The 14,643-nt window shown below is 55.1% G+C and overlaps 1 protein-coding gene across 1 annotated transcript; it reads left to right on the top strand.

The window, feature by feature from the left end:
- The first annotated feature begins 4,322 nt into the window (after positions 1-4,322).
- Positions 4,323-12,797, top strand: SLC29A2 (solute carrier family 29 member 2). Its single transcript, XM_040466094.1, has 12 exons — positions 4,323-4,831; positions 5,092-5,173; positions 6,673-6,833; positions 7,056-7,195; positions 7,612-7,746; positions 8,394-8,491; positions 8,702-8,786; positions 9,306-9,442; positions 9,707-9,812; positions 9,927-10,012; positions 10,785-10,984; positions 11,637-12,797. The coding sequence occupies exons 1-12, from the start codon at positions 4,803-4,805 to the stop codon at positions 11,746-11,748; spliced, it is 1,371 nt and encodes a 456-aa protein (XP_040322028.1). The 5' UTR covers positions 4,323-4,802; the 3' UTR covers positions 11,749-12,797.
- The last annotated feature ends 1,846 nt before the right edge of the window (positions 12,798-14,643 follow it).

Genomic DNA, 14,643 nt, shown 5'->3' with positions numbered 1-14,643 from the left:
ACACCCAACCCACTGAGCGACCCAGGTGCCCCAAGGTTGCTTTTTAAAGTATTGCATATTAATAAAGTCATATTTAATAACTTAGGGTGCCTGGGTGGCTCAGTCAGCTAAGTGTCTGACTTCGGGTCAGGTCATGATCTTGTGGTTTCTTGAGTGCCAGTCCCAAGCTGGGCTCTGTGCTGACAGCTCAGAGCCTGGAGCCTGCTTCAGATTCTGTGTCCCCGTCTCTCTCTGCCCCTCCCCTGCTCATTTTCTGTCTCTCTCTCCTTCAAAAATAAATAAACATTAAAAATATAAAAAAAAAATAAATTGTGTAGGTGGGTTATGTTACTTGTGAATCTCTTTTAGGATCATCAAAGTGGTGTGGTAAAATATGTTATAAAAAGAGGGTGTTGGGCCTGACAGAGCTGAAAACAAGTGCCCCAAAACAGGGAGTCTCAAGGAGGGGCAATTTTGCCCCCAGGGGATGTTTGGTGATGTATGGAAACATCATTTCAACTGTAGGAAAGTGCTCCTGGCATGTAACGGGTGTGGGCTAGGATGCTGCTGAAAACCCTACAGTGCACAGGAAGCCACCACGACAAAGAATTATCCCCCCAAATGTCTATAGGGCTGAGGCTGAGAAACCCTGATCTATCAAAACTCCTGCACAGATGCCCAGAAGATGTACACAATGGGTTCAATACACCCAGAGCAGCATTGCTTACACTAGAACACAGCTGGAAGCAATCCAAATGCCTGCAACACTTATCCAATGAGATAAATGTCATATGGTAGTGGAATATTACACATCCATGAATAGTGAATGAACAATATCATGAATGAATCTCAAAAATGTGTTGAATTTTAATTTTAAGAACATTTTTTAACATCTATTTATTTGTTTTAACGTTTATTTATTTTTGAGACAGAGAGAGACAGAGCATGAATGGGGGAGGGTCAGACAGAGAGGAGGAGGCACAGAATCTGAAACAGGCTCCAGGCTCTGAGCTGTCAGCACAGAGCCCGACGCGGGGCTTGAACTCATGAACCGCGAGATCATGACCTGAGCTGAAGTCAGAGGCTTAACCGACTGAGCCACCCAGGCGCCCCTAACGTCTATTTATTCTATAAATCTAAAACAGTACCAAAAATAAAATCTGCTCTTTATTTTGAAAAGCAAGTTGATAATTTTCTGAGCCTGGACCCTAACCGCATTGTATGTATGGGCACAATGTATTATTTGTGAGGTTTGAAAATACACAGCATTCTTCGGTAACACAGCCACCGTCTAGGTAGAGGGACAGCTGCACTTGGTTTTGTTTGGAACTTTGCCAAGACTGGGTCACTATTTCAGAAAATCACAACACCAATAGCGAACTGGTGGTCTCTGAGCGGCTGGCTCACCGCTCACTGGTATTGTGTGTGCCCTGGCAGACGATGGATTCCCTGTGGTTTTATAAAGGGGGCCAGTATCCACCTGCTCCACAGGGCCTGGGCATTTACATGCTCAAACACACATGATTTTATTACTAAATACTCTTACTTATCCCGTATGGTACAACTAGGACATTATACTGACATTAAATTTGTTTTCATGTTTAGTTTTTTTTTTTTTAAGTGTATTTATTTTGGGAGGGAGAATGTGCACACACACACAAGCGGGGAAGGGGGAGAGAGAGAGAGAGGGAGGGAGAGAGAGAATTCCAAGCAGGCTCCGAGCTCTCAGAGCAGGGCCTGACCCAGGCTCCGTCTCGCAAACTGTGAGATCATGACCGAAATCGAGAGTCAGACGCTTAACTGACTGAGCCACCCAGGCGCCCCTACGTGACATTTTTTGTGCAGAGGTAGGTTTTGTTACATATTAATTCACTGCAGGCTAGCAACAAAATATTTGTTATTAAAAGGATGACTGAGTCCTATAGAGTTGAGAACCTCTCCTTTCAACTGAAATCTAAACCCCTTCCTCCGCCCTCAGGCCTGTCCTAACCAGCCCTCTCTGTCCCAGAGGCTCAGCCCCCTGCTCCCACCAGGCCTGCCGAAGGGATCTATTTGTATGTCTCAGAATGTACCAGCACTCTCACGTCCCTGCTCTTGGTACAAGCTGTTCTGTCCCCGAGATTCCCTCACCTCCTTCACTCACGCCTCAACAAATGCAGTGTCCCCGAACCTCAGTTGTTCATGTCCTTACGTTCGACCTGCGCCACAGCTGTGCCCTCCCTGCAGTCCCTTTTACTGAATTTTCTTTCTTTTTTAAAGATCTTATTTATTTTTAAGTTTTATTTATTTATTTTGAGGGGGGAGGGGCAGAGAGAGAGAGAGACAGACAGACAGACAGAATCTGAAGCAGGCTTCAGGCTCTGAGCTGTTGACACAGAGCCCACCGTAGGGCTCGAACCCATGGACTGCAAGATCATGACCTGAGCCTAAGTGGGAAGCTTAACCAACTGAGCCACTCATGTGTCCCCCCCCCCAAGATTTTATTTTTAGGTAATCTCTACACCCAGTGTGGGGCTCGAACTCACAAGCCCGAGATTAAGAGTCGCTAGATCCATTGACTAAGACAGCCAGGCGCCCCTACTTAATTTCCTTTAAATGACTCGTTTTTCATAAATTAATTTTTTGAATTTACATTAAATTATAAGCAAATTTATCTTTTGTCTTCTATACCTTTTTATTTAGGCATAGTTGACACACAATGTTACATTAGTTTCAGGTGTACTATAAACACATTTATTTTTAAATAAATTATAAAAATTTAATATTTCATTATTTAACAAGCTTATATTTTAATTTATTTCTATTTAATCTTTATTTAATTCTAATAAACTTATGAACATTTCTTTATTAAATTAGACATAATTTTATTTTTCAAAGAAAAGGGTACATCATTATTATAGGAAGCTAGCATCCATAGTCCGAAAAATAAAGCAACAATAAAAACAGAGAGAAGGAACATAAAAGTTATGAACCTCTATTTATATTGAAATTGTCAACAGAAACCCTGATGCCAGCTTTTTGTTAGAGAAAGAAGGAGAGAAACCAAGAGACCTTAGAATCACGTTAGCACCAATGGGGCACCTGGGTGGCGAAGTCGGTTGAGCGTCCGACTTCAGCCAGGTCACGATCTCGCGGTCCGTGAGTTCGAGCCCCGCGTCAGGCTCTGGGCTGATGGCTCAGAGCCTGGAGCCTGTTTCCGACTCTGTGTCTCCCTCTCTCTCTGCCCCTCCCCCGTTCATGCTCTGTCTCTCTCTGTCCCAAAAATAAATAAATGTTGAAAAAAAAAATTAAAAAAAAAAAAAAAAAAGAAACACGTTAGCACCAAGTTGAGACTTTCCCCTTGACATATTCTGGAGGCTTGAAAGCAAATTGAAAAGAGAATAACTTTCTCTTTCAGTGTAATTTAATGCTGTCTCTGTTCTCCCTCAAATCACTTGTGTGTTATTACAATCCATTTATTCACCAAGTATTTATCAAACACCTACTACGAACCAGTCAGTAGTACTAGATGTTTGCAATAATAAAACACTGAACCAGGCAAACACAGTCTTTGCCCCGTAGACTCCCAGTCGGCTAAAACACACACACACACACACACACACACACGTAATCTGGAAGGGATCATAAAATTTCATTACTTATGGCAGTAATTTGCAATTTAGATCAGCATTTATATGCACCGTGACTGCGGAGCAAACAAACCCACTTGTAAATTCCATGAGTTAGAGCAAATTAATTTCAAAATGGCCATGGTCTATAATCTTTTCAAAGTTTTGCACAGAAAAAAAAAAAAAAAAAAAAAAAGAGGTGGGAGGTAGGTGCATCTTCATAGGTTTGATGTGATGAGACCCGGGATCGCCGAAAGTTGTTTGTTTGTTTGTTTGTTTATTTGTTCGCTCGTTTAGCGGCGGTGGTGGGAGGGCACCTCCGGGTCACCCTTTCCTCCTGAGCCTTTGCTTAACCCCTTGCTGCCCCGAACGCAGCTCCTCGGTCACCGGGAAGCCCGCCCGGATGCCCCGCTGGGCCCACGCCTCCGCAGTGCGCCCCCAAAGACACGGAGCTTCTCCGGGCACCCGCTTGGAGGAGAAGAGGCAGTCTGTCTGTCTGTCTTCCAGACCCGCCTGGGGACGCCTGGCCCTCTCCTCGGTCTCCCGAAGCACCCAGCTCCGCGCAGCCCTCCAGGACCGCTGGCGGCAGACGCTCAGGTTACCCCTGGGCGAGCCGGCTCCCCGGAGGGCTCGGCGTCACCCCGCGCGGCACGGCTCTGGCACCACCTCCGAGCTGGCGGCGGGGGAAGAAGCCGCACCAGGTCGGCTCCCCAGCTCCGGACGGAGGAGGGGCGGGGTACCTCCCCCACCGCAGAGGGGTGCATATCTGCATATTCAAACCGCAGAGGTCCGAGACGGGAGCCCGCGGAGAGGGGAGACAGCAGGGGACCTTCCCGGGGCAGCCGCCTCTAAGCCGCACGGGATGGCGAGGGTAGCCGTGCGTGCCGGGACCGCGAGGTCGAGCAGGGTCACAGGCTGGAGTCCGGAGTCCCCGCCGGGGGGAGGTAGGGAGGGGTGGTGCGACCCTCTGTCCCCGCCCCGGGGGCGGAGCGAGGTTCGATCCTGCGGAGCTTGACACCCGCAGAAATCGTTCCAGGCCTTCCTCCCCAGCTCCCGCTTCGTCCCCGCCCCTTTCGGGGAGACTCGACCCCCTCCGCGCTCTGTCTACCGCCCGCAAGACACAGCCTCCCGGGTTTTCTGGCCCCCGGGCCCCGGCGTAGGTGCAGGTGCAGCACCCAACCTCCTTCCCACCCCGGCGCATCCCGCTGGGCGGCCATGGCGCGAGGAGACGCCCCACAGGACAGGCGAGTTGGGCACTGGGTGGGGTGCGGACGAGGATCCGGGGGGCGGTGGGCAGCGCAGACCCGCTCCCTTCGGGAGCTCCAAGGCTCAAAGCGGACTGGATGGAACTACAATTCCCATCAGCCGCCGCCCTGGGCTGCCTGAGCCGGAGTGATGGGGGTTGTAGTCCGCTCTCCGGAGGGGGCGACCTGGGAGGCGTGGAGGGGGGGGCGGCAGCCGAGGCGTCGCGTCCTAGGGGTGACCTTCTGACTGATCCCCACAGCTACCACCTGGTCGGGATCAGCTTCTTTATCCTGGGGCTGGGCACTCTCCTTCCCTGGAACTTCTTCATTACGGCCATCCCGGTGAGACTCGCGGCTGGAGTGCCAGCCCCATGGCCACAACCACCATCGCCTTGGACCAGAGGCGTGCCAGGCGCTTTCCACACCATGCCACCTTTGACTCCTCATTATGCCCGTTTGCACGTTTGTCCGCTGAAGCACCGAGCCTCAGAGAGGGCGAGTGCCCCTTTCACGGATAGGAAAGGCCAAGCTTTCAGAGATGCCCGGATCCTACAGGGGCAAGGCTACCAGCTCGGGGGAGGGGGGGAGGGGTGGGGGGTGGGGCTCTGGAACTAGCAAAGAGCTACCCACCCACCACCCCTGTTTGTCGTTATTCCCTGGTTAAGTCATCCCTGGGCTAACCCACTCCAAAAGCGGATTATCCAAGCACGGCTTACATTCATTCATCCACCAGTTAGTAACGTGTACCTACTGTGAACCAGGCCCTGTTCTTGGCACTGGGGCTGCAGGAGGAAACATAACAGAGGGAGCCTGCATCCTCATGGAGCTTACATTCTCTCAAGGGAAGGAAGAAATGTGGGGTTTGTGTTCTTTTTGGGACTGGGTTATTCATATACATTCAGTTCAACAACTTTCAAGATGTCTCTTCAGTGCCTGGCTCTGTGCTGGGCCCCGGAGACTCAAAGATTAATCAGCCCCTGGTCTTGAGAGAGAGCTGGGTGCAAAGAGCTATTAATAATGTAACATGACACTCAGCATCCCAGGCTTGGAGTAAAATCCAGTAGGCCCCCGGAAGGGGGGGGGGGGAGTGATTCCTTCTGCTTCACAGAAGAGGTGATTTGTAACTTGGGAGAAGGGTAGGCAAAGCATGGTGTTTGGCCGGGGTGATGTGGGGGGGGGGGCGTGGGAGGAAAGGGAGAAGGCATTCCAGGTGGAGGTGACAGCGATGCAGCCTGTTCAGAGAAAGGGCCAGAGCCTGGGGTACCTAAAGCTTAGCAGCAGAGCACCAGATGCGGCACAAAAGAGAGGCTGGGCTCTGGTCCCGAAGGGCCCCAAATGCCATTCTAAAAGCTCAGGGTTTTGCCCCGCAGGGAGCCATGGGCAGTGGCGGGGGCGGGGGGGGGGGGGGAGGACGGATGGGGAGGTTAAGCAGACACTGCACGAGTATGAGTTCTAGAGAGAATGCAGTTGGTCAGCACCTAGGCCAGGGCCTGGCTTACAGTAGGCACTCAACGAATACTCAGCAATCTGGAAGCTGCTGCAGGAGTGGGGGATGAAGGCTGGAACCCGGGCACCGAAGATTCAGAGATGGAGCAAGGCCCAGGGTGGGGGTTCTTAGGGCTTGGGCCCTGTCCCAGCCCTCTGCTGTTCAATTCAGTGCACATTCATCGAGCTCCCACTGGGTGCCAGGTGCTGGGATCAGTACAAGGACAAACAGACAGCTCTCGCGGACGTTAACTGAGCAATCCCAAGCATGGGGGGAGGCAGAGGGGGAAGGCTGGGGGGTTCCTCAGGGTAGGTTGGAGGGTGACCCCGTACCCCCTCCTCTGGCATCCTGTCAGTACTTCCAGGGGCGGCTGGCAGGGGCCAACAACACCGCTGGGACCCTGGGCACCAACCACACAGGCCCTGCAGACACTTTCAACTTCAACAACTGGGTGACGCTGCTGTCTCAGCTGCCCCTGCTGCTCTTCACTCTCCTCAACTCCTTCCTGTACCAGTGGTGAGAGGCCTTGCCCCTCGGGCTCCCCACCCTCCGTGGCCCCTCCCCCGCCCAGCTAAGGAAGCTCCGTCCGGGCCCAGGTCAGAGCTCCCATCCTTCCTCCACGCCCCCTGCACGTCCCCTCCAGGTCCCTCTGTCCAGCCCTGGCCTCAATCTCTTGCCCACCTCCCCCTGCCTGGCCTGGGCCCAGCTGATGTCCACTCTGCCCCTCCTTGTGAGCAGCATCCCTGAGACGGTGCGGATTCTGGGCAGCCTGCTGGCCATCCTGCTGCTTTTTGCCCTGACGGCAGTGTTGGTCAAGGTGGACATGAGCCCTGGGCCCTTCTTCTCCATCACCATGGCCTCTGTCTGGTTCATCAACTGTGAGCACCGCTGCCCCTCCCCACCTCCCCACCTCCCCACCTCCCCACCTCCCCACCTCCCCACCCAAGTTCACCCAGGGCTTTAGCCCAGCCTCTTCTTTGTAAGTGAAAAGGGCCCCACGTATCCAAGAAGGGAGGACAGCAGCCCTCCTATCCCTGATGAGAAACCAAGGCCCAGAGGGGAAGAAAGAAACCACTTGTCCCAAACCCAGAGTGACCTAAGATGAGGCCTCCTGGCCCCAGGCGCCTCAGACCTATGGCTACACCTGAGCAGAGGAAAGAATGGGGGCTGATACACCAGAGGGCCCAGAGTCTCACACCTGCCCAACTTAGTGCAGAGTCTGCCAGCACCTCCTCCGAGAAGCCTCCAAGGCCTGTCTAGTTGAGCGGCGGCCCCCACTCCTATCCCTCCACAGCCTTCTGTGCAGTTCTGCAGGGCAGCCTCTTCGGGCAGCTGGGCACCATGCCTTCCACCTACAGCACCCTCTTCCTCAGCGGCCAGGGCCTGGCTGGGATCTTCGCTGCTCTTGCCATGCTCATGGCCATGGCCAGTGAGTGGAACTGGGTGGCTGGAGGGCAGGGGTGGCCTCTGGGATTCTGGGAGCAGAGACAGTGTGCTAGGAGTGAGATGCCTTTGGTTCTGGTAAAGATGGAGGTGATGGGAAGCTGGGGGTTGGGTTTGGGGACAGGGAGTAGGGTTCTTGGGCTCTACAGTGAGAGAAGGACCAGGTAAGGAATGGGTTACCATAGGGCCAGGGGCAGGATTCCTGAGGCTGATAGTGGTTTGTGGCAGCAACCTGGGTTTGAGGGAAGGGGGGGACAAGTTTGAGATTCAGATAAACTTGGTCCAAATCCTAGTTCCACTGCTCCCCAGCCAGGGACACTGGACAGGGCACTTCGCCTGTGTCAGTTTTCCCGCCTAAATGATTCTTACAGCTCTGTCCCCAGATTGTAAGGTGTATGCAGTAATAATGAGCACGTAACAGGTGCTCAACAAAAATGACAAGTAGGGAGGAGTGAGAGAAGCAAAGGGCAGGGCTGGGCTGGGGCCCTGCACAGGTTCCTGAGTTTGTCAGTGAGCGGAGGCCTGGAGGTGAATCTGAGAAGTGCATGACGGGAAGTGGGACAGGAGGCTTCAGCCGCCGTGGGAGCCAGTGGAACCAGCCCCCTCCAGTCTGCAGCTGAAGTTTCTGCACAGGTGGCGTGGATGCCCAGACCTCCGCCCTGGGGTACTTCGTCACACCCTGCGTGGGCATCTTCACGTCTATTGTGTGTTACCTGAGCCTGCCCCACCTGGTGAGCCTGGTATTGGGCTCAAGGCCCCACTTCAGAGCATCTCAGATACAGCTCTGAGTCTGAGGCCCTGAGAGGGGCCAGGGGAGGAGGAGGGGACCTGATCCCCAAAGGAGTCAGCCCCTAGGGGACTCCAGCCTCTAAGTCGACAGGGTGGAGAGGGATCCGGACACCTCAGCCAAGCCAGGCAGGGCCAACGCTTTCCTTCTGCAGGAGTTCGCACGCTACTACCTAGCCAAGAAACCATTGCAGGCGCAAGGTCAGGAGCTGGAGACCAAAGCTGAGCTCCTCCAGTCTGGTGAGCTGGGGCCCCTGCTGGGGAAGTGGAAGACCCAGGGGAGGCCGAAGCTACCTCCACAGGGAAGGGTCTTTCCTCCGTCCCCATCTAGAGTCCTCCCCCTGGTAGCCTTGCGTGAGCAGACACAGAAGATCATGAAGGGAACTCAGTGGGAGTCAAGTCATCCCTGCTGCCTTTTGGGCGTCGGTTTTCTCCTCTATAAAATGGGGGGACAGTAGAGCTCCAGCATGCTCGTTCTGACAACATCTAAGCTGTGTGACCTTAGGCCAGTCACTTAACCCCTCTGAGCCTCAGTCTCTTTATTTGCAAAGGAGTAGCAGTGAGATAATCCACCTAAGGTGCTTAACTCTGCCTGGCACATGCGTGTGCTTAATAATAGTAGCTTAGCATCTTTCCATAGTTAATTCTCCTTGCCGACATCCTGAGCTGGAGGAGGGTCACTTGTTTTGACTGCTGGGAATTGCCCTCCATCAAGCCTGGCTGTCACCGGCATGACCCTGCCCTCCCCTCTTGCCCCAGATGAGAAGAACAGTATTCCCAACAGCCCCCAGAAGGTAGCCCTGACTCTGGACCTTGACGCTGAGAAGGAGCCAGAGCTGGAGCCAGAGGAGATCCAGAAGCCAGGAAAACCTTCAGTTTTCATGGTCTTCCAAAAGGTTCGGCTTGGCCATGGCCCCCAACCACCATCCCTGGGGAAGAGAGAGCTGCTCTCTCCAGCCCTCTTTAAAGACCCTTAGAATGGAATGGGGCCTTAAGACTTGCGTCCGCTTCAAGGTATCAGGGTCATAGTGGGCCAGGAACACAGTTAGGCCAGGCCCCAGGTGTCCTGTGCCCTGGCCGGTGCTTGGCGCTTGGGGGTTGGGGCTGCACGTTGGGCTCTAATCCGCCCCGCTGCTTACACCCCTGCCTCTGGCTCCCAGATCTGGCTGACGGCGCTGTGCCTTGTGTTGGTCTTCGCAGTCACCCTGTCTGTCTTCCCCGCTATCACAGCCATGGTGACCAGCTCCACCAGTCCTGGGAAGTGGAGTGAGTGTTGGGAAGCAGAACAGGGCAGGGCAGGGGAGAGGGAGGGAGGAGGAATGAAAGGGAGGAGGAGGGAAGAGGAAGGAGGGACCAGGATGAGCCCTCTTTCTCTCCCAGGTCAGTTCTTCAACCCTATCTGCTGCTTCCTGCTCTTTAACATCATGGACTGGGTGGGGCGGAGTCTGACCTCTTACTTCCTATGGGTGAGCATACCTGGGCTGGGGGGGCCCGACGGTTTCAGGAAGCAGTTGGAGATCAGAGGGTGTGAAAGAGCACAGAAAGGTGGTTTCCTAAAAGTCTGACCACTCTAGGTCTGGCAACAGAACAGCTGGCCAAGAGGTAGTGAGCACCTGGCCCCTGGAGGTATGCAAGCCAGGGCTTGGACTGTGAGCTCCTTGAAAGCAGAAGCCACGTCCAAATGGCCTATGTTCCCCAGCCTCCAGCCCAGAACCCAGCCCTCGGTCCTCAGGGAATGTTACACGGAGGTTCCCGTACCAAATGAGACGCTGGACAAGATTCTAGTGTTTGGACTGCTTTTAGCCAAGGTGCTCCTTCTTTAAATGAAATCTTCCAAGGAGATACAATAAATAAAGGAGATTGAAGAGGAGTTGCTCTGATCCAAGCTAGGATGGGGCCTGGATCCCCGGCTTCCAACCCCATTCAGCAACCCCATGTGCCCCGAAGGGGTCTGCGGAACCCCCAAGGGTACTTGGAGGAACCCGGCTTGAAAACCAAAGATGGTGTCTAAGGTCTCTTCCAGTTCTGCCACGGAGAGAGCCCAAGCTGGAGCTCGGAGGGGCAGAGGCGAGCCCCAGGCCAGTCCCTGATGGCTGGGTGGCCTTGGCCCAGCCCCTCACTCTCCGGAGGCCCAAGGGCCGGGTCCTCACCGGCTCACGTAGAGTCACAGGTCAGGGGAAGTGACAGTCTGTCCGGGGTGGGCTCCGGGCACCTCCCTCACCCCGGCTTCTGCCACAGCCGGATGAGGACAGCCGGCTGCTGCCCCTGCTCGTCTGCCTGCGCGTCCTATTCGTGCCTCTCTTCATGCTGTGCCACGTGCCCGAGAGGTCCCGGCTGCCCGTCCTCTTCCCGCAGGATGCCTACTTCATCACTTTCATGCTGCTCTTCGCGGTGTCCAACGGTTACCTGATGTCCCTTACCATGTGCCTGGCGCCCAGGTCTGGGGGTCGGGAGGGTGGGCCTGGGCGTGGGGAGGTGGCCTAGCTCTTCTTGAGGGGGACGGCCTGCAGGAGAGGGTCCACTCTGCTTCCCGCCAGCCCAGCCCTGGCTGTCTCTAGGTGCCAGCCACCCTGTCAGGTCAGGCCTTCCCTGCCGAGCCGGCCCCGGGGCAGGAATGGAGAGGAAGCCCCAGCCCGGGAGGTTCCTGCCAATAAAGTAGCCCAGGCACTGGTTCTAGGACCTCCTCTCTGGGCCTGTTTCCTCACTTGTGAAACAAATGGGTTGAACTATCATTCCTTAGGGCCCAGCTACTCCCCCCAGATTCTCAGCTGAAGGGGAGCGAAGGTGTTGATCAAAAGTGGAGGGTTCATGGACTATTTATGCTAGGGACAACGGAGCTGAGAATCCAGAGAGAGGAAAGGTGACGGGGACAACCAGGCTGGGGACGTTTTGTCAAGAGGGAAGGCAGTGGAGTCTAGAGTCCTGTAATATTGGACTTGCAGGGCATGAGAGATGTCCCCATCAGTGGCCTCGTTTTACAGATCGGGGAAACTGAAGTGAGGTGTCCTGTCGTAAGGGGGGCACAGGGCACTGGGGCTGGGTCCAGGATTGGCCCGATGTTTTCTAAGAGCCTACTGCCGTGTGTTCTAGGCAGGTGCTGCCACACGAGAGGGAGGTAGCCGGCACCCTGATGACCTTCTTCCTGGCCCTGGGGCTCTCCTGTGGAGCCGCCCTCTCCTTCCTCTTCAAGGCGTTGCTCTGAATGCTCCGTTCCGGGCTCGCCCACGGCTCTCTCTTCGCTACCCCTTCGGAGCTGAGACCCCCGTGCAGGGGGAATGGCGAGCCGGGCCCAAGCCTCTGCTGGGCTGGTGCCCCTCGGTCTGGAAGTGCCACTTGGAAGTGGGTGCTGCTCTCCTTCCCGGGCTGGTGTCCGTTTGGGGGCTGCGAGGAAGAATTCACCAGCGGTCATTCTAACCCCCCCGCCCCCAGCAGTGGAGCTGAATCACAGAGACAGACTATTCAGAGGCACACAAGACCTCTCTGCACAGGTGCCGATCAGGGAAAGAGGGCCAAGGACCATGGCCCTTCCTCACCATCAAGAGTACATTTGTTAATCTCAAGACACGCACTTGCTGATCTGTGGCAACTGGAGGCCACCAGCGGGGTCTTGCCACAGGCGTGGCTGCTGGGGCCCAGCCTGGGGTTCAGAGTGGGAGTGGGGGCCAGCCCTTCCAGGGCAGGCCTGCCCCTCCCCAGGCCTTAGCAACTCCACGATCGGATGTCTCAGACCCCAGGGCAGAGGATGCCTGGGGAGGCCAAGGGCAGCAGGGAGAAGGAACGGGCATTAGGGATCTGAAGGTACTCAAAGGACCATCTGGGCCTCACACAGTGTTTGCGTAGCCAACACTTACTGTCCCCGCTCCCCAGAGCCCGGCTGGGCCTGGGTCCCGGAGCTGCGGGCGGCTTACATGTGTGCACCCCACTTTACAATTTGCAAAGCTCTCCCACACCCATTCTCTTACGGAAGCCACGTTGAGACACTTGGGGGAGCCAGGCAGGGACGGTGCTGTCCCTCTGTACAGGTGAGGAAACCGGATCTCGGGGGGAAATGACCTGGTCCGTGGCTGAGCCGGGACCCAGCCCCCACCTCTCTCCTCCCTATAGGTGCTGTTCTTCCTGCCCACTGTTTGCTTCTCCTTCCCTCACGAGGCTCGAGGCAGGAGTCCTAAGCACTTGCTCCCCACTTTTTGCTGTTTTCCTTCCAAACCCACTCCTGGGTCTAATAACAACCTTCTTCATTTGTATCATCAATTCACGGAGTCTTTATTTCCAAAGCGCTTTGATAAGCTGGGTAGGGTAGGGCTAATTGCACCCATTTGACAGATGGGATGACTGAGGCCCTGAGAGGGGCAGGGATCCGTGGGCATCCCTCTGCTGGGCCCTCTTGACCACATCATGTCCTGTGCTCCTGGGCAAAGCGCCTGCTGCATGGACAGCTATTGGTTTCCCCCTCCACTGGTGTCCCCTGCCTCCCCAGGCCCTCCTTCTCAAAAACGGAGCCTCAGAGAGGCAGTCAGCCAATTTTCTAGAGGGACGGAAGAAAGGCTTGCCCCACCACACATCCGTACTACCCTGCCCAGCCCAGAGAAGAGCACAGGTTTTTGCTTTTAGAGGCGCCGGCCTTTCTGCCCACTTGCCCTTCTGCCTTCCATGAACATTCCCTGAAGCAGCTATTATACACCAGGCGCTGAGCCAGCACAGGGCCCCTGCTCAGAGGTAAGATGACCGATATGACCTCGGCAGCTGAAATGAAGCCACAGGGGAGACCCCAAATGACCACTATTCACTGTGCCAGGCCCTGGCTGGTCTGGTGACCCTGAAACAAAGGAGACACAGTCCCTGCTCCCAAGGCCAAGGAAGCAGAATGTAGCAGGTGATGGGGTCTGTGAGGGCCCTGCAGAAGCGTGTAGTGTAAGAGTCCAAAAAAGGATGCCTGGATTCCTCTTGGAAGTCAGGGTGGCAGCCCTGAGGCCTCAAGAGAAGAAAAATGAGTTTCCTGGGCTGAGGTGGGGGAGGGGCATCCCAGGCAGAGGTACCAGGGAGGGTGGAAGGCAGACACTGAACATTCAGGGGGCAGTGGGAACTTCTTGGGGGGGGGGGGCACCCCGGATGTGCGCGCGGGCGCGGGGGGAGAGGGTAAGGATGAAGCAGTGGGTTGGGAACAAATGGTGAAAGGCCTTAGTGATGAGACCCGAATAGGGGGTTAGACAGAGGAGGAGAGATCCAGGAGAGAAGAGGGTGGTGGCCTCTTCAGAGGCCATTTAACTCAGCGGCTAAATGCACGTAAGCTGATCTAGCATTCTGGGGTCAAAGCCTGGCCCTTTCATGTGTAAGCAGTGAGCATCGGGACTTTCAGAAAGTCCTAGGGAGAGGGTGGGGCTGGAGTACAGACTGGATCCACCAGACAGTGGTTGTGGTCCTGGAGGTACCAGCACGGACCACAAGGTCTAGCCGTACCCTTGGACTGGGAAATGTGAGGACAGGACCACACACTTCCTGACCCCCTTCTCCTTCTCCACCTTCACAGACCGTTGTCTGTTGAACCCAAGGCTTCCTAGACCTGCCAGACACCCCCCGCCTCTCCCAGGCCAGGCAACAGTCCCAGGAAACCCACTGGTGCCAGTCCACAGTCATCTGGAGCAAGCCCACGGTAGGCTGAGCAGTGGAGGATGCTTTCTGGGCCCAGAAAGAGGACACTCACCCCTCAGAGGTCCTTATGATGTCACAACCTTCCCATCCTCCTTCCCGGCAGACCCAGCCCAACTTGCCCATTAGATCAGTATGTAGCTGGCTTCCGATGCTGGAAACAAATACTGGGACTGATGGGCTGCACCTGCTCCTTCCTCTCCTGATTCCAGTCCTCCGGGCACTGCCACCTCCCCAGCCTGACACGGCTCTGCCAGCAGGCCCAGATTCCCTCAGAAGCAGCCAGCTGCCATCAGCAGACGCTCGTAGGGAGCTCTATGTGGCAAGTACCGAGATAGGCCTGGTGGAGAGACACAAACATTTGAGAAACCAGTCCTTACTAGTTTCTTACCCTTTTATGCGCAAGAGGCCTCCTGGTTTGTGAATTGATTCAACTTTCCAATTAAAAGGC

This window comes from Herpailurus yagouaroundi, unplaced genomic scaffold (genome assembly GCF_014898765.1).
Source record: "Herpailurus yagouaroundi ecotype Mexico unplaced genomic scaffold, PumYag 569, whole genome shotgun sequence".
NCBI classification, from domain to species: Eukaryota; Metazoa; Chordata; class Mammalia; order Carnivora; family Felidae; genus Herpailurus; species Herpailurus yagouaroundi.
Note: the sequence above shows the minus strand (reverse complement) of the source record. Positions and strands in the feature narration are given on the sequence as shown.

Bases quoted from the DNA above. Each gene is read 5' to 3' on its own strand.
- SLC29A2 (XM_040466094.1), top strand. From the start codon at position 4,803: ATGGCGCGAGGAGACGCCCCACAGGACAG. The intron at 6,834-7,055 runs GTGAGAGGCCTT...CCTTGTGAGCAG, and splicing joins AACTCCTTCCTGTACCAGTG to CATCCCTGAGACGGTGCGGA. The intron at 7,196-7,611 runs GTGAGCACCGCT...ATCCCTCCACAG, and splicing joins CTCTGTCTGGTTCATCAACT to CCTTCTGTGCAGTTCTGCAG.